Raw genomic sequence first — 18,827 nt, forward strand, 5'->3', positions numbered from 1 at the left:
AGCTTGAAGAAGCTTTTACAATGGAGTTTTCTCTCAATCTCTTGACAGAGTTTCTGTCTTTTTCGTGAATTCGAGAGAGCGTTTATAGTGCTCTGTAGCTTATATTTATAAGCTGATGGGAATACCGGATCTGGGCCGGATCAGACCCAGGCCCATCGGGGAAACGGATACCAGCGGCCTTTCTAGTGGAGGCCCAATATAAAAAGATACAAAATACACGAAATTCACACCAGCTAAGGCCCAATAGGTTGACCTTAGAATTACGTCTCGCCCGACAAAACGGCGCTTTGGGTCTGATCACTTCGAGTCACGAGGCAGATTCAGGAGACAAGACCAGTCAGAGTACTTGGCTGCGCAGTCCTGACACATCAGCGTGCAATCCCGAGGTGACCTTTTCTGCAGGCGAAAAGTGGGGACAACGCCCACGCGGAATGAGGCGGCTTCAGGGTCCTGGACGCTTGGCCCTTCGACTGGGGGTGAGGTGATCCAGGTCCGTTTACCGTTGTCCCACTCCATTTACCATAGGCCCGGACCGTATCAGGGTCCGGGACCAGGACGCGTAGGCCGCGTAGGCCGCGATGGTCCGAGCGCTCTGGGCATTGCCCAGACTATCCTCGCTGAGGACGGACCCGGAGGGACATCCCGGACCCCTCCAATGGGCCCAGTCTTGAGTCCCCGGTCCATACCTGTCCCCTTGAGCACTCTCCATACCAAGAGACCTTGGGCCGGGCTCACGTGCTGAGCTGGCCCTCTGACAGCGGGCCCAGACGAAGGCCCCGAGCCCATGCAGGAAATGGGGATAACAATTATCATTTTAATTTATAAATAATTGACAAATAAAAATTTATTATCATTATTAATGTCAAAATATCAGGCTTTTTATCGTGTCGTGCTTTCGTGTTGTGCCTTCGGGCTTGTCGTACCGTGCCGTGCTCAGGCCCATGTTGTGTCGTGCCGTACCGTGGCAATTTTTAAATCGTGTTGTGCCTGGCCCAAGCCCATATTTTTTCGTGCCGTGTCGTGCTCGTGCCGTTTTCGTGCGGTCCTAGAAAACCCGGCCCGTATTTATAGCTTTAGGTCGGAGTATAATATATTAGTTAAAATTACATGTGTATATGGGATTTTTAATAGATTGTGCAAAAATATGGCTTTTTTTATAAGAAAAGTTATTCTATGGCTTTTTTGTAAAATTTTTTTTCACTTTTATGTGTTTAGTTTCTCATATTTTTGTATAAAAGTTTGTTTATGCCATGTTGTCACTCTTAATCAAGTTTTATTAATTTGGAAGGGTATGTTTGTAATTTGATTTTTTTTTAGCTTATTTGATTTTTTTAAATAACTATTTTTATATTAAATTTTTCCATGGTTGTTTTGCAAATTTTTTATTTTATTTTTTGTAACATACATTGTGTTTATTATTATTTTTATTTATTGTAAACATTTATTTTCCTTTCTTTTAGGTTGTACGTTTTTTTTTTCAAAACCTGGGTAAAGTAACCAGTTACTTAATTGATTTTTCAAAGTTATGTAAAAAAATCCTACAGCTAGCTTAAATAACATTTATCCAGAGGGGTAACCAGTTACTTGTTTAATTTTTCACATTTATGTAAACAATAGTCTTAGAGGTTAAATAACATGTTTCAGGAGGGGTAACCAATTACAGTGAGATTAGTAACTTACTGCCATAAGAGGGGTAACCAGTTACCATAAGAGGGGTGACGAGTCACTCATATTAGAAATGAAAAGAAACATCGCATTTGAAGGATAAAAAAGAAGAAGAGTAAGTATGATTTAGTAACCTAGGTAACCAGTTACCATATAGAACCCAGAAATATACACACATCAGAATGTGAAGGTAACCAGTTTCCTCCTAAAATATACAAACAAAGAGCGTGAAGGTAACCAGTTACCATAGATCTGAAGACAGAAAAAAAAATAGATCTGACCACGAACCAACCTCCTCCCTCGCCTCCGACCACCACCAGAAACCCCCATCCCCTGCGCGCAAAACCCCGTCGCAAACCCAGTCATCCCTGTCATTTTGCGCAGCTCCGAGCACCACAAATTGCACTCAGCCCAAGCGCCACCCTTCTTCCTCGCCTCCGACCACCACCAGCACATCCATGCAAACCACAGCATGCACTAGAATCAACCATGTCAAAACTGTTTCACATAAGCTAAATAAGTCTGTTTCACGTTGAATTTTCTTAAATGCAAACCTTTTCTTGAAACACGTTCGATATCCCTCTCTGATGAACTTGTTCATCTCTTTCTTCTTTCTCATTATTTGTTTCTGCTATATGAATGCAGCAGACCAACAGTAACAAAAATGACGAAGATAAAAGTTGCATACATAGAAATAATACACATCAGACTGAGTGCCAACCGTTTCTATTAACCACAGCATTTGTCGTGTCCCCATCGATTACAAACCTCTCCAAATCATGAATATCTTCGGATGAATTGTAACTAGCTGTAGAATTCTGATCCTTATCCTTATAAACAACTAGGTGTGGCTCTTTCAAGCCTTCGCCACCTTCCTGTTACAAAAAAGTATACCAAATTCAAAATAGTTAAAAAAAAAAAGGAGAAAGATTTGAATCACACCCAGTTCAAACTAATGAATTTTAATTCTACCTGTTGAATAGCTTTCAGTCCCAAATCATCTCTTCTATATTTCTGCACCAAAGAAAAAATAATAAACCCATCTTCTAGTTCAACTTCACCAAAAAGAAAAACAAAAATCTCTTTGTGTGTGTATCAAAAAACTCTTCATATAGATATCAAACTACTTTTCATCAGAGAAGTTATTGCTAGGAAGGAAGTGTGTGTCAAAAAGATTGGAACAAAGGAGAACCCAGCAGACATGATGACCAAATATGTAAGATTGGCCACTTTGTCTAAACTTGCTAAACATTCTCAGTTGCTGATCAGAAGGCAAGACCAGTCAGTCCCAGTTCATATGGCCTAAACCTCATTCTATGACCAAGGTGGATGATTGTTATGATTGGTCACTAAATGAAGTTCACACTTAAAGCTAACATAATAAACTGTCTGTACAGTTAGTACCTTGTACCCTTTGTGTAAAACTATATATATAGCTAGCTCATTATGTAATATATGTACCAGTTTAGAGTGAGAATCATTTTGAGTGAATTGAAAGCAAAAGAAAGAGTGAGAATGAGGGTTATACTGGCGTGGTGTGTGTCTGATCTCCATTGTCACAAGTGAGATCAACTGTAACCAGAAGCAAAGCTTCTCTGAGTGTGAGTCCGAGTACTCTTGTCCAAATTGATTGTAATTCTCTTCTGATTAGCTTAGTAAAGATTCTAAGCCATTGGGGCTGTTCTGGCCGAGGAGTAGGCAAATGATGTGATTCATTATTCTGTTCGAACCTCGTAATTTTGGTGTTCTGTTGTATTCTCATTTGATTTCATTGATCTAATTCAGTTCATTAAATTAAGTGTTTCAACTTGTCGTCTAATCATTGCTGTTTACCGAGATTTTTGGAAACTATACTAATGAATATTAGCTAAGATTAATGATTTGGAATTTAGAGGATTAACACAGGATTTTTACGTGGTTGGGACGTTAATTAGCCTTAGTCCACGAGTCAGTTGTATTAGAGCTTGGAAAGTCTTTTACAATAGAGTTTCTCTCTATGCTTTGACAGAGTAACTGTGTACGAGTCGAAGAGAGATCATTTTTCCAGTGTTCTATTGCCCGTATTTATAGGCTCATGGGAACACTGGGTCTGGGCCGGGTATGGCCCGGGCCCACCAGAGATATGGATATTCTTGGCCTCTCTGGTGGAAGCCCAATATAAAAGATAAAACATACATAAAATCCAGACCAGTTAAAGCCCAATAAGGTGGCCCAAGAACTATATTTTGCCCGACAAAACGGTACTTTTGGTCTGGACACTTCGAGTTACGAGGCAGATTTAGGGGACAAGACCAGTCAGAGTACTTGGCAGTGCAGATCTGAAACAACGGCGTGCAATCCCGATGTGGCCTTTTCCGCAGGTGAAAAGTAGGGACAACATCCATGCGGAGTGGGGCGGCTTCAGGGTCCTGGACGCTTTTCCCACCAACGGGGGACGACGTGATCCGAGTTCATTTACCTTTGTCCCTCTTCATTTACCACAGGCCTGGACCGTTACCAGGCTCCGGGACCAGGCACGTATACCGCCGGGGGGGGAGGGGTCCGAGCTGTCTGCTTGTCTCCCGGATGACTGTCTCGGATAATCATACCGGACCCCCGTCTGGCCCAGAATTGCACTAGGCCAGTGCCCTCTTGGATATTCCCGTGCCAAGAGGCCTTGGGCCGGGCCCACATTTTGAATGCCCTGACCATGGGCCTGGACGGTCGTTCCGAGGCCACGCAGGAAATGGGGATAACAATTGCATTGTCTTATTTTAATTCTGTTCTTGACCGAGGTATCACAACATTTACAGATGCCACCAAAACCGATCTTATCATTAGAAAATTAGTAATATTCTAAAGACTAGCTAGTCAAACGTATCATGCTCAATAGCCAAAAAGAAGTATATATTTTGAAATAAATAAACTTGACACATAGAATTGACATACTGTATTTATTGTATAATTCATTTCTATTCATCCTTTCATTTTCTTTTATTTATTTATATTTCTATAATTTTAAAAATATTGAAAATAATAATTTTATCATTAGTCCTCAATTATGACTTTGGCCTAAAGCCTCATAAAGTGTTGAGTTGAACCTCACAAAGACACATAAATATAATTTCATTAAATTAATACTATCTATCAAATCTGGGGACGCCCGTGCTATATATTAGGGGCCCTGGTGTATATATATATCTATACTATATATATATATATACACGTGGATAAGATGATGGTCATCTTTTTTTTTTTTTGTCATTTTGTTTCTACTGTGTATCAAGCTTCAAATCAATAACTGGCCACCTATTTTGTCGTTTTGTCTTTATATGTCTATTAATTGCACTTCAAATTAATAAACTGACATTTTATGTGTTATTGATTCAATAGTTTTATTTTGTCTTCTTGCGGATAGATAGAAATTAGTAAAAAGTTTGTCTTCATTATTTTTTTTATTATATTCTTATTATTTTTATTAAGTTAGATAAATATGCTTTTACTATGTCTAACATATATTACTATGCCAGAACAATTATTTTAATAACAACCATAACATAAATAAATGCCTTTAAAAACCATTAATATAATAAACAGAAAATTAGTTTATTAAATGGTGTATTATATTCTAGATAACCAGTACTAAGAGTGATAAATATATGTGTATATTTCTATTTGGATATAATTTACAAGCTATAGAATATAACAGTCTCATTTAAATTCAAGCTTTTTTTTTTTCCTTTCATATATTGCACTAAAAAGAATATATACGATAAACATTAAAAAAAATCAAATAACTGAACCTTTACGAAAATTAAAAATATAAATATAGATCCTAATAAGTAGATAATAGTGTATTTATATGATTTTTTTTAGGTAGTAACATTTTCTACTTTTGGTATTTGGAAATATTATAAGCCAATAATATCAATAAATTATTTGTAAAGTTGTAAATAATTGAATTAAATATTTAGAAAAATATTAGTTTACAATCAAGTTATCTTTTCACAAAATATTAATTTATTAAACAAAGAAAAATTGTCATAAAATGAGAGGAGTGACAAAATAATAATAATAATAAATTTTAAATTCAATAAATAACACAATCAATTCAATTTCTAAGTTCAAAATAAAAAAATTATTAATTATGAACTATTTTTTATATTATTATTTACTTTTATCACCTATAAGAATTTAAAACAAAAATATACTTATTTATTTATTCGTTTTTAAATCAATTTTAATCTTACGACAATAAATAAAATGCTAAAGAAAAAGTAATAATATTAACGGGATGATAGTGACAAAGGGTCGAGCCTTTAACTAGTATATATATATATATATATATATATATAAATGATAGTCAAGTCAAGTGGTTAGTGGTTAGTGGTTAATGTAGTCTTCCTCTCTTTATTATTTGGAAAATGAAGTCAAGCTGTTAGTTGCAAGGAAAGTCATCCTCTCTTTATATTTATATATAAATTCACCACCGTCTAATTTTCCAATTCTCCAATCCAAAGACTAATATATGTTGGATATGAATTGGAGGCTGTTATATTCTCCTTCTTCGCCTAAGTTTCTTTTGCCTTTTTTGCTCTGCTTGATCTTCAACATTATTCCTCCATGTTCGAGCTCTTCAAATATCTCCACATGCAGCTCTCTTCGCTTCTCTTGCGGCAATATCACCGGCGTGGATTACCCCTTTTGGGGAGAATCACGGCCACGACGCTGCGGCTATCCTCCCCTGAAGCTCAGCTGCGACCCCAAGAATAATCAAACTACGATAAGAATAGCAGACGTCACACACCATGTCCTGGAGCTGAACCAAACTTCTCGTATCTTGAAGATCGCCCGATACGACTTCTCTGAGGGAATCTGCTCACCGGGAAGAGGAAACACTGAGTTAGATCATCAAGGGGCCTTTGAATATGCTCCAGGCTCTGTAACTGTTTCCTTTTTCTATAACTGTACCAAGTCTTCTAGCCCTTTCCTCGAGGGATATTTCAGTTGCCCTCGGGGCTCTGTGTACAAAGATGGTTTTGCCTTAGTCGGGCCTGAAACGGAAATTGGAATGTGTAGTTCGAGCGTGACTGTTGGGATACAAGTAATTTACTATGGTTTTAGAAACAATTTGGCCAAGATGGAGGAAGCTCTTAGAGAAGGATTCCAAGTCAAGTACACGGGTTGTTATTGTCCTAATACTTGCGGTACGTACCAATTCTATCTTAATATTTTTAAATAATATAAAGGTCTACTTATATAGTTTCTAAGGTGCAGTAAATTAATGATCATACACATCGTGAGTTTTTCATTATTTAAAATTAATGATAAATTACAAAGAGTTTGTAAAATTTTCTAAAGAAAAAATAGTTTGGTTATTAAAAATATTATAAGTTGATACTGATAATGAGAAAATGTTGATCAAATGGATGAAAAGCTGAAGGGGATGATGATGAGTGCAGTGACAAAGTCAATGGAGTTTGTAGTTATGGCATCGATGCAGAGAAGCTTTGTTATTGTCCTAATAATCTTACATACCACAGTTGCGGTTCAGCTACTACTACAGTCAACACTGAGTCTGAGCCTCCCGAGCCTCCTACTCCTATGCCCCTATCCAGAGGTTCAACTACTACTACAGTCAACACTGAGTCTGAGCCGACGGAGCCTCCTACTCCTATGCCCCTATCCAGAAATGGTAAGCTAATATATATTTATATATATATAGGCGAATTATCATATAGGGCTTTACTTTTAACTCCTACTAGTGGGTTCTCAGTGTTCTCGACCTATGAACAGTTTTCGGCATAATTTTTTTTATGACCGTGTATATTGTAGCTATTTAAAGCATTCTGTAAATTTTCAAAAAAATCTGAATAGTTTACAATACCGAAAACTAGGTTCAAACATGTTGCACGCGTGACTAATTTTTTTTATGCGCATGAAAAACAACATGTCTGAACCTAGTTTTCGGTACTGTAAACTATTCAGAATTTTTTAAAAATTTGCAGATGCTCTAAATAACTACAATATACACGGTCATAAAAAAAAATTGCGCCGAAAACTGTTCACGGGTCGAGAAACACTGAGAGCCCCACTGGTAGGACTTAAAGTGAAGCCCCTATAGAAGAATTGTCCTATATATATATCATAGTTTTGACTCTTTATAATTTTTTATTCTAAATATTAATCCTTTTTTATTTGTGAATAAGAAACTTTGTATTGCTAGCAAAACTCAAATACATCAACTAATTCTTACAAAACCAACTACCCTTGAACTAAATTCTCCCCTGTATGACACTACATATATACTCAAACCAATCTCTATCTACATTATTCTCCTTCCTTGGCATTACATGAAACATTCAAAATTTAACCTCATTTTGCACTCTCTGTACAGTATGATTAATACACCAGACTTTGTGATTCCAAAAAGCATCATTCCTTACTAACTAAATGTGGTAAATAAGGTCTGCCAGAACAGCAATAAGGATTTGTTTCCTCACCTTGCTGATTTGTTTTGCTTTATCTATCCAAAGCAGTAATCTACCAAGATCCACTGCCCGAGTTCTCCAACTCAACCAGGTTTTCAGTCGAGCAAGGCAACTTCAGCTATAGGGGCAAGCAAAAAATAAGTGCTGCTCATCCTCATCTTGATCTCCACACATCAGGCAAGAGCGATCAATAGATGGATCATATTTACTAATCTAAACTCGGGTGCGAAGTTTTTTCTTCATTGCCAACCAAAAAATGAATCTATGTTTGGGAATATTGAGTCTTCCCCAAACATAATTGTTCCATTGCACTCGATCAGTAATCAGATAAAGGAATGCATACCGTTGTTGGATGCTATATCCTTCAGCGATGAAAGTGGTCAAATCAATCTTAGTTTTTATGATGTCCTTGACTGCTACTATCCTTTTCCAATACCAGCTGCAATTAGGAGGGGCTGTGTAATTCCACCAATTCCCATTAGACAAGTAGACACTATGTATCCACCTAACCTAAAGATTATCCTTTTTAGCAGCAATTGCCCAAACATATTTCCCCATAACTGCTATATTCCAGTCAATCATATTGCGAAATCCTAAACCTCCAGCCAATTTAGGCAGACAAACATTCTCCCACGCTACTTGACTCGGACCCAAGCCTTCAGCCATCCCTTTCCAAAGGAAAGCTCGACAAATTGATTCCACCTTCCTTAACAAAATTTAGGCAAAATCATGATTTGAGCCCAATAAGAATGAATTGAGATCAAAACTGAGTTTATAAGAGTTACTCGTCCCATATAAGAAAGATTCCTCGAACTCCACATATGAATCCTCTGAACCATGTTATCAATAATGTTTCCACAATCAGCAGAACTGATTCTTTTTTGAGCAAATCGAAATACCCAGGTATTTGAATGGTAAATTGCATCTCGTGAATCCCGAAACAGCGAGCACTCTTCTCACTTCCTCTTCTGGCATGCCACTACAATAGATAGCTAATTTTGTTACATTAGGGAGAAGGCCAGAAGTTTTAGAGAACAATTTGAGCCCCCTTAGCATTAACAAGATTGACACAAAATCTCCATGACAGAAAAGGAGAAGATCATCTACAAAGCACAAATGATTCAATCTCAATTGAGCACACCTATCCTGAAACTTATATCTTGCCAATTTGGCAACCTTAGCCATTATTTGAGACAGATATTCCATGCCTAGCACGAACAACAATGGTGACATTAGATCACCTTGTCTCAAACCCCTCTTGGATGCAAAAAAACCATGCATTGTTCCATTAATCATCAAAGAGAACTTCGGCGTTCTGATGCAAGGCATGATGAGGTGAGTAAATTCCTGGGGGAACTTAAAAGCAATTAACATTTCTTCAATAAAATCCCACTTCACCGTGTCATACACTTTTCTCAAATCAATCTTTATCATACAGCTCGGTTTACTACTTTTCCTTCCATAATGACGCACCAAATTTTGACAAACCATGATGTTATGAGCTATATATCACCCATGAACAAAACCCCTCTAGTTCTCAGCTATTAAATCAAGCAGAATCTTCCTCAATCTTGAACAAATTAACTTCGTGGCTACCTTATATAACATTACAGCAAGCTATAAGTCTGAAATCACTCACATTATCTGGGCATTTAGGTTTTGGAATAAGCGTAATCGTCGTAGCATTTAATTCTTTTAATAGACTTCCAGTTCTTAAAAAGGAGAGAACTGCATCACAAACTTCTGAGCCAACTAAGTCCCAGTTATCCTGAAAAAAAGAAACTACCATTGTAATATCCAACATTTTCATAATACATTTATTTATTATAAATCAAAGTTTTAATACATAAAATGTACAACTTTACAAATTTAAGAAATAGTAATGGAAAAATAGTGTTTAAAATATGATTTTATGTTTTTAATGAGATTAAAGAAAGAGAAACTTGAGTAGTCAAGTATTGGACCCAAATGTCATATAATTTTAATTGGGGATTTTTATAAAATTAAGAAAGTTTGGCTAAAGGGCTTATTTGAAAAGAATTTTAGTATTTTGGGTCCAAGTATAATTTTTAAAAATAAATAAATAAATAAATAAATAAAATAAAAGGCTTCAGCCTTTCATTTTACCCGAGCCCCTCTCTCTCTCTCCTCAGAAACTCTTTCCCTCTCTCTCTCTCTCTCTCTCTCTCTCTCTTTCTCCTCTGCGTATTACTGTTGCCGACGACGCAGGAGTACTTTCCGGCCACCATTTTTAGCCACGCGCCGGACCGTTGGATTCAGAGGCCTCCGAACTATCGACCCACGCGGGAATCTAGAGCTCACTCGCCGATTAAACGCCTCAACCACTCGATTTAAGTTCGGCCACCCCGCGACTTCAAAGTTGCGATTCGGCCACCTCGGGCATCCGTTTGCCGATCCGTCACCACCATCGTGTTCCTCGTGTTGTGGGCTTCAAAACCCAATAACTTGTTCCTACATCTACCATAGTTGGGTGGTGGGCCCACCACGAGCCACCGCGATCCACCGTAGACCGACGGTCGAAACTTAGTGTTCGAGGTTCCGAAGTACGTTTTGAGTCTCAGAAAATCATCGTTTGACTTATTGTGGAACCCGATCATTTTGGTATAATTTCTTTAACCTATATATTGTGATTTAATTGTGATTGATTAGAGTAATTGTTATTATGTGTATTTATGGTATATAATTATATATTATTGATATATGGAATATTTTCTGTAATTTACTGGCTGTCTGGGATTATATATATTTTTTATACAGGTTTTGATTTTGGAATTGTCCACTTTATAGCCGTTGTGCTGTCTAATTTTCTAGAAAATATTAGATATTAAATCAAGTATAAAAATACATATTTAATTGATTTTATATTAATATGGAAATTATTATGATTAAGTAATTTTAATTATTATTGTTATTATTTTGTTAAGTAAATCAAGAATACAGATTCATATATATATATGAAAAGTATGATTTATAGTAAACCTATTATCTAACCATTATTATTGTATATTAATATTTGAATATTAAAATAATATCAAATATTAGTTTCCTACAGTTATTGATATTTGTAAGACCGGTGAAGTTTGGAGAAAGTATATTTATTATATCACTGGAATTGATATTATGACTAACTAATAATAATATAAATATTTATATTTATATTATTATCATTATATTGATTATTACAACTTTATGTTACAAATATGATTTCTTTTATAAAATGACTATTTGAATATATACATCCATATACGTATTGCTATTGAAGTATTTTGTTATTAATATCGAAATAAGTTTAATTATAGACGATAATTATTATTGTTGTTAGGATTATAATTATTATTATTATTTATATAGTTTCTGGTATGATTAATATACACTATCAATAGTGTATATTTACGGATTAGATAGAATTTAATAAATTATGTGCCTTGAATAGGATTTGTATGGATTTGATTGATTGACTCTTGGTGAGCCGTTTTAAAATAAGCTAAGGACCTAAGGTAAGTAAATCTCACCTTTTGTGCTTAAGTGTAAGATGCATGACTACATTGATTGTGTACATCTGATGAGTTAAGTATGGTATGATGATGATGCATATGATAAGTATGTGAAGAATGGTTATATGAACACCATAAGGGTGTTGTGTGATATGTAATTGATGAATTCTGTGATATGTGAAAGATGTCTTACTTGGTTAAGAATGATATGAATTATGTGCAAGTATGTGTTCTTATGTTGATGGATATGTGGATTACTCTATGTTCATGATTTGTTATATGTTATGATATATGAAGCGTTTAAGTTTTTAGGCTGGAAACCTTAGACCTGAGCCATAGCTCTACGTTAAGGTATAACAACGCCACCAACCCAAAGCTTCATGTATTATGACTAAAGATGTTTTGAGTTATATGAGATGTGATACAATGCCTTGATTGAATACCATCAACATCAGTCATGAACACGAACATTGGCATTTCAGCATCAGCATGTATGCATGGCATGTACATTTATGTGATACATTATTATGTGATATAAGACCATGCATATGGATATGAGAAAAGTTATGAAATGTCTTGAAAAGTCTTATGTAAAGTTAAACATTTTAATGACACAAGGCTTAAGCAAAGTGATAATAAGATGTTTAAAAAGGGTGCCACTGTTTTGATGAAGCAATCAAGTAAGTTCAGTAAAGAAGACGGAAGTCTATAAGACTTATAGTGGCTGCCCACTAGTGTGGGCTAGGTCAGAGTTGACCATTCAGATATGTTTGCCATGTTTCCGTCTTTCTCCTCCATATGTGTAATAAGTATGGCAGCTATGGCAACGATGAAATGAGTGTTATGATGAGCCTAGCTGAGATGATGGCTAGCCGGAGGAGAACCCATGGGATTCTATATGATATGTGTAACAAGCCCTGCAGGCATTGGCTGAATCAAACAGTGTGCACAAGTGATATTGGGCCCATAAAAATGTGAAACTAAAAGAAAGAGCATAAAAGTAAAGTTTGAAAGTGCATGAGCAATAAATGGAATGCATAAGTATATAAGTCAGCATATTAATATATGTGCACTACAAACTCACGACATTCATGTGTATGTGTATGCATGAGATTTGCTTACTGAGCGTTAGCTCATTATGTTATTTTCCAACATTTTTCCAGGTGTGGCTTTAGCTGTTGAGCAACTTGTGGAGCACGGACTCAGTAGCAATGCAATAATGGTTTAGAGTTTTCATATGGCTGCCTTAAATTTAAAGTATTCATACGTGTAATAATTTCTTCTAATAAGTTTATATAAAAGTTTTAAATTTTTCTGTATTTCTTCGTATCATTTTATTTAATTCTTTTGGTCAAGTGCCTTACATACTCGTAAACCCTAGAATTACGAGTATGTGGCAGACGTACCCTACCTTAGGGACGTTACAACCATATCCATCCGGCCTTGGCGCCTTCATCCCCGGAATTGCAAAGAAAATCCTTTTGACCTCTTGCTGAGAAAAATCAGCTTGAAGGATTCGAATATGATGAGATGAAAGCAACAGTCCCCTCTCCACTATAGTTGTAATAACTGCCAGCCTATTAGTCATAGTAGTACCCAAAAGTTCATGATAATAATCTAAAAAAGCAGCTTTGACATCTTCTGAATTATCTATCCAAATCCCTCTCCCATTCTTAATTGAATTTATTCTGTTATGAGCCCGTCTTGCCTTCAAAGATGCATGAAAAAATGCAGTGTTTTCATCTCCATGATGAGCCCAGTTTGTCTTAGCTTTTTGAGCTAAAAACATACTACAAGCTTTGCTTAATTGAATATAATTACCTCGAGCCTCCTTTTCCTTATCATTGAGAAAACCATTATGAGGTTCCTGTTGCAAAGCCTCCTGACAAACAAGCATGATCTGTTTTGCTTTTAACTCAGCTACTTTGATACCATTGAAGCCTTCCTTGTTAATATCCAGGAGCACTCTCTCTAATCTCTTTAGCTTCTTGACAACTTTATACATAGCTGTACTTGAAATAGCCTCTTCCCAACTAGATTTTACAAGCGCATCAAAATTCTTTGCATCCCTCCACATTTTGTAGTATCGAAAAGGCATATGCCCTTTGCACGAATCTTGGTAAAAAGAGACAAGGACCGGGCTATGATCAAAAGCACCTTCTACAAGAAAAACCACCTCAGAATTCAGAAAAGCATCTGCCCATTTCGGGTTCACCACGACTCTATCAATTTTGGAACAAACTCTGTCTTCTGCCTGCTGCTTGTTGTTCCAAGTATAAAAACAACCTAATCAATACTTAAGGTCTTCCATCTGGCAATGCAACAAACAATCTCTAAATCTTTCGGATGGCTTATGAGTAGTCTTCTTCCCTACTCTTTCATCAGAGTAAAGAATCACATTAAAGTCCCCCAAAATCATCCAAGCCTCATCAATGTTACTGGCCAATCCCGTAAGCTCTTGCCATAAAATTTCACTTCCCGCTTCATCATTGAATCCATATACAAAGGTAATATAAAACCTCTCATTCAAGTGCGGAGATTGAGCCATATAATGAATTAATTGGCTAGTACATACCCTGATATCAATAGTATACAAACAATGATTCCACGCCAGTATTATTCTCCCTTTATCTACCCAAGAATTATTATTCGAAAAGCACCAACTAGAAAATAAGTTATTGTAAAGAACTCCCATATTTTTATTCTTCACCTTTGTTTCTAAGAGACTAACTAAACCAATCTTCTTGGAGTTGATCAAGTGCTTGATCTCAGTATGATTTTGATGGTTGTTAATCCCTTTTACATTCCAACATAGGATTCTATCCATTAGAGGCAGAGGGATCTCCCCCCTCATCAATATTCGGCCTCTGTTCTTGATCCAATTCAAACCTAGAATCCAGCATCTCAAAAGAATTATGCACCTCTGTGATATTGTCCACTGATGCTTGCACTTTTTTTCCCTTTAACAACTTTTTGAAAACCATCCGCTTTCACCACTTGCTTCTTCCCCTTTGTCAGCTTTCCATCTGCTGATTTCTTTGGCACCCAAGTCTGCGGAGCTGCACCAGTGGTTGGCCCCTTCTTCTTGCATATAGGTGTCGTATGACCCAAACCCTTACAATACTCACAACATACATGCAACCATTCATACTTCACAGTAAGCTCAATATCTTGATCCAATTCATTGATGAATGAAATTGTATGCGGGAATGCTTGTGTAATTGATACCTCAACCATTATCCTTGGAAAGTGTAGTCTCTCCCTTCTTTTTGTAATATTATCTACCTGAATAGGTTTACCCAGCTGCCCCACAATCTTGAATAAGGCCTTATCTCCCCAGTACTTGATATCTAGACCCCCAAGTTGAACCCAGATAGGCACTGTCTTGACATCCTCCTTTGTAAAATCATCACTAGAATTCCACCGTTTCATGATAAGAGGCTTCTTATCAAGGAATATGTAACCCACGTTTATGACCTTATCCCTATCCTCCATATTCTGAAATCTAACAATGAACACACCATGAGATAGAGTACCAACTTTATCAACTCCATGATGCTTCCAAATCCTTCGCACAAAACGTTCTAGCACATGTAGAGGTGGGTTAGCACCTATGACATAACAAACAATGACCGATTGCCAGTAATTTATTTCCTCTTCAATGTCTTCTAGCTCAATTTTCACCCCAACTGTCCTCTTCATTTGTTCCTTATCCTTCAATTCCTCCTCTGTCTCCAAGTTCACAAAGCTACTATCTAGATTTTCGACTAGTTTCCCAAAACGAAGAATGGGAGGAGATGTCAACTTACCTGTAGCAACATCCTGCGCAGTGCAATTAGAAGCCACCAACCAATTCGAGAAGTCCTGCCTTTTCGCACTCTGTCGTTTCAGAAGTGCCTCCGTCGACTAGGCGAGAGAACTGTGCCCAATTGTTTAGATGGCTCATCTTCTTCATCCGCGAATTCCAGCTCCTTAACACCCAAAATCTCATCCATAGATCTAGTTTTAACACCCCGATTTGAAGAAGTCGGTCCCCGTTTCTTTTTCTTGCCTGAAACCCTAGCTTTCCCCTGCATCTTTGCCCCCTTTGCCATGGCACCGGGATATCTCACCAAGAGAGAAAGAAAGAGAAGAAATATTAATCCTTGCATAAAGATATAATAGAATTGCTAAAAACATTATTAACATCGGGAGATTAAAATAAATTTATTAGTTGTAATAATTAAATTAAATACACAAGTTAAAGATAATGTAACCTTATTTCTAACATACAACTTGAGCTTTGACTTTTCAAAGTTCATACACTAAAAAAAACGTATTCAACTTACACTGTTATTTTTTCTATTTATTTATTTCACTGTACATGTATACATTTTATTAGAATATTTATCAATAAAAAGAGTAATTTTGGAAATTGGAATAAAATGGTCATAATATGAAGAAACAAATTAGTTGAAATATGTCTGAAAAGAGTCAACATTAATTTCATATTGTTTTAGCATTATTTTAAATTTATTTTATTTTTATAGTGCATAAGTATATTAAAAATCATAAACTAAATTTTTTAGGATTTCTTATATAATAATAGGACAAAGTAGTATTTTTCATCAAGCATATACTTTTTGAATTTTCAAAGACCGTTCCCATCTACATCTTCCAATTATAATTACATGGTTTTGCTTGAATTTTTTTCTCTCTGTATGTATAATTTTTCTATTTATATTTATTAAACTGTCGTAGTTATTCTTGCTCACTATCTTAATCAAACAGCAGTCAAACATTGATATTCTCAGAGTATGTTACAGTTTCAATATATAATAAAAGACAACGTGGGATAACTTGTTTAGCTTTTTCACTGCAGGATCATCGTTGAAGCATTATTTGATAATAGTAGCAGGTACGTAAAAGTAACACAATCCCCTCTATTTTTCCTGAATACGCAATTCACCTTTGTGATTTGTTAAATTGCAATTTAAATTCTGTATTTTTCAAAATAGATCAAAATACTACTCTAGATTTTATTTTGGTCAAAATAACTTCAAATATAATTTTTCCTTCTCAATTTCGCAACCACCTTCCCCAATTCTCTGAACCCATTGCATTGCCGAAGATCCAAAAATTGATCTTATAATTGAAATTGTTTTGATCAAAATCGAGTCTAGGGCATTATTTTATAAAATATTGTGTCTGAAATGTAATTTAACAAAATACATAGACTGATTGCATATTCTAAAGAAAAAAATGATAGGAGCGAAAATAATATTTTCTCTAAATTTTTTCATATATTCCCACGAGAATATTAGATTAAACATAATAGTATTATTATTACTTTAATGTAGGTGTGCCAGCAGCAATTTGTGGAGTTATAGTGATCTCAATTCTGATTATATATTTTTACAAAAGAAAATCAAAGATAAGCTGGGAGAAGGGCAAAAGTGACCAGTTTGATGTCGAGGAATTTATAAAGAGTAATTATGCTTTTACCTTTACCCCAAAGCGGTGTACTTATGCAAGTGTGAAGAGAATGTCGAACTCATTTGCTGAAAAAATTGGTGAAGGAGGCTTTAGTATTGTTTACAAAGGACAGTTATCGAATGGCACAACTGTGGCAATAAAAGTACTAAAGCAGGCTAAAGGTAATGGAGAAGACTTCATTAATGAAGTTGCAAGCATTGGAACAACTTTGCATAAAAATATAGTCATGCTTCTGAAATATTGTTATGAAGGGAATAAAAGGGCTTTGATCTATGAGTACATGCCTAGAGGATCATTGGATAAGTTTATATTCAATCAAAGATCATTAAATACTAATAATAATACCAACATCAACCGCCTAGAATGGAAAACGCTTTATCAGATTGCAATTGGAATTGCTCGAGGACTAGACTACTTGCATCGAGATTGTACCTCAAGTATTTTACATTTTGACATAAAACCTCATAACATTCTTCTAGATTTTGACTTTTGTCCTAAAATTTCTGACTTTGGCCTTGCTAAGTTGTGCAAAAGAGATGGGAGTAGTTTGTCTCTATTGAATGGTAGAGGCACAGCTGGATATACAGCACCAGAAATGTATAGCAGGAATTTTGGTGAAGTATCTTACAAGTCTGATGTATATAGTTATGGAATGATGGTTCTAGAAATGGTGGGAGGAAGAAGGAATATTGATGCAGGTGTTTCTCGAACAAGTAAAATATATTATCCATATTGGGTGCATAAGCATGTTGATGATGATGATGGTGAGTACTTGAAAAATATCTGTGAAGAAATGGTGAATGAAGATGATGAAATGTTGGCAAGAAAGATGATTATTGTGAGCTTATGGTGCATTCAAGCTATGCCATCTAATCGCCCGTCCATGTCTGAGGTGGTAAGTATGATGGAAGGGAGTTTACAATCTTTGCAAATGCCACCAAAACCGACCTTGTCGTTGCAAAATGAGTAATTTTTCTAAAGACTAGCTAGTCAAACATATCATTTTCAATAGCTAAAGGTTTAAATTGACATTGGTTAAGAAAAAATATATGAAATTGTACTAGAATGAAATATAGTATGTATTTTGAAATACATAAATTTGGAACATACAATTGATATACTTTTGTTTATTGTAATTGACTTCTTCATTCTTTCATTTACTAACGTATTTTTTCTTTGCTAATGCTCAATGCAAAAATGTGATATTATAAATTTATTTATTTTAGGGATTTTTGTGGCAACACTCCCTTATCTTTACATGTTGTTACACTTAACTCTCAATCTTTATTAAGGTAACTTCCTAATCTACCGTTCTGTTTGTAAATTCATAACCTCCATTGGTTTTTGTCGTTATCTACTACGTACCATGGACACATGTGGTTGATTTTGTCCATCCATGTCATAATTTGATATCCAACTTATTAATACATATATATTTTAATGAATAAAATATTTATTTTAATTTATAACTAATTTAATATGAAAATTCAATAAACACCCAATAACACTAACCCATATTTCGGCAGGAGACGATCTTGGAATATTAATTAGCGGTTTAGTCATAACAGGTTTAAGCTCGAGGCTCGGGGTGAGTTTTGGGGTGATTTTAATGATTAGAGCGTTGCCGGGAATTAAAGGGTAATGAGATATGAATTGTTGGTGTTTGAGAATATCGAAAATAGCGGGAATTGGAGAGCATTAA

The 18,827-nt window shown here is 35.7% G+C and overlaps 2 protein-coding genes and 1 long non-coding RNA gene across 3 annotated transcripts; 2 read left to right on the forward strand and 1 right to left on the reverse strand.

Annotated features, from left to right (window-relative positions):
- Positions 1-10,314: 10,314 nt before the first annotated feature.
- Positions 10,315-13,044, forward strand: LOC133834162 (uncharacterized). The gene is made up of 3 exons (XR_009893318.1): positions 10,315-10,757; positions 11,590-11,653; positions 12,814-13,044. It is a non-coding gene; the product is annotated as an uncharacterized LOC133834162 (long non-coding RNA).
- A 1,519-nt stretch (positions 13,045-14,563) lies between these two features.
- On the reverse strand, positions 14,564-15,744 carry LOC133777697 (uncharacterized). The gene is made up of 2 exons (XM_062217393.1): positions 15,571-15,744; positions 14,564-15,472 (listed from the first exon to the last, which is right to left on the reverse strand). Exons 1-2 carry the CDS (start codon positions 15,742-15,744, stop codon positions 14,564-14,566), a joined length of 1,083 nt encoding a protein of 360 aa, XP_062073377.1.
- Positions 15,745-16,991: 1,247 nt separating this feature from the next.
- On the forward strand, positions 16,992-18,261 carry LOC133834161 (rust resistance kinase Lr10-like). The gene has a single exon (XM_062263675.1). It carries the CDS (start codon positions 17,175-17,177, stop codon positions 18,093-18,095), a length of 921 nt encoding a protein of 306 aa, XP_062119659.1. The 5' UTR covers positions 16,992-17,174; the 3' UTR covers positions 18,096-18,261.
- The last annotated feature ends 566 nt before the right edge of the window (positions 18,262-18,827 follow it).

Source organism: Humulus lupulus, chromosome 5, assembly GCF_963169125.1.
Source record: "Humulus lupulus chromosome 5, drHumLupu1.1, whole genome shotgun sequence".
NCBI lineage: Eukaryota > Viridiplantae > Streptophyta > Magnoliopsida > Rosales > Cannabaceae > Humulus > Humulus lupulus.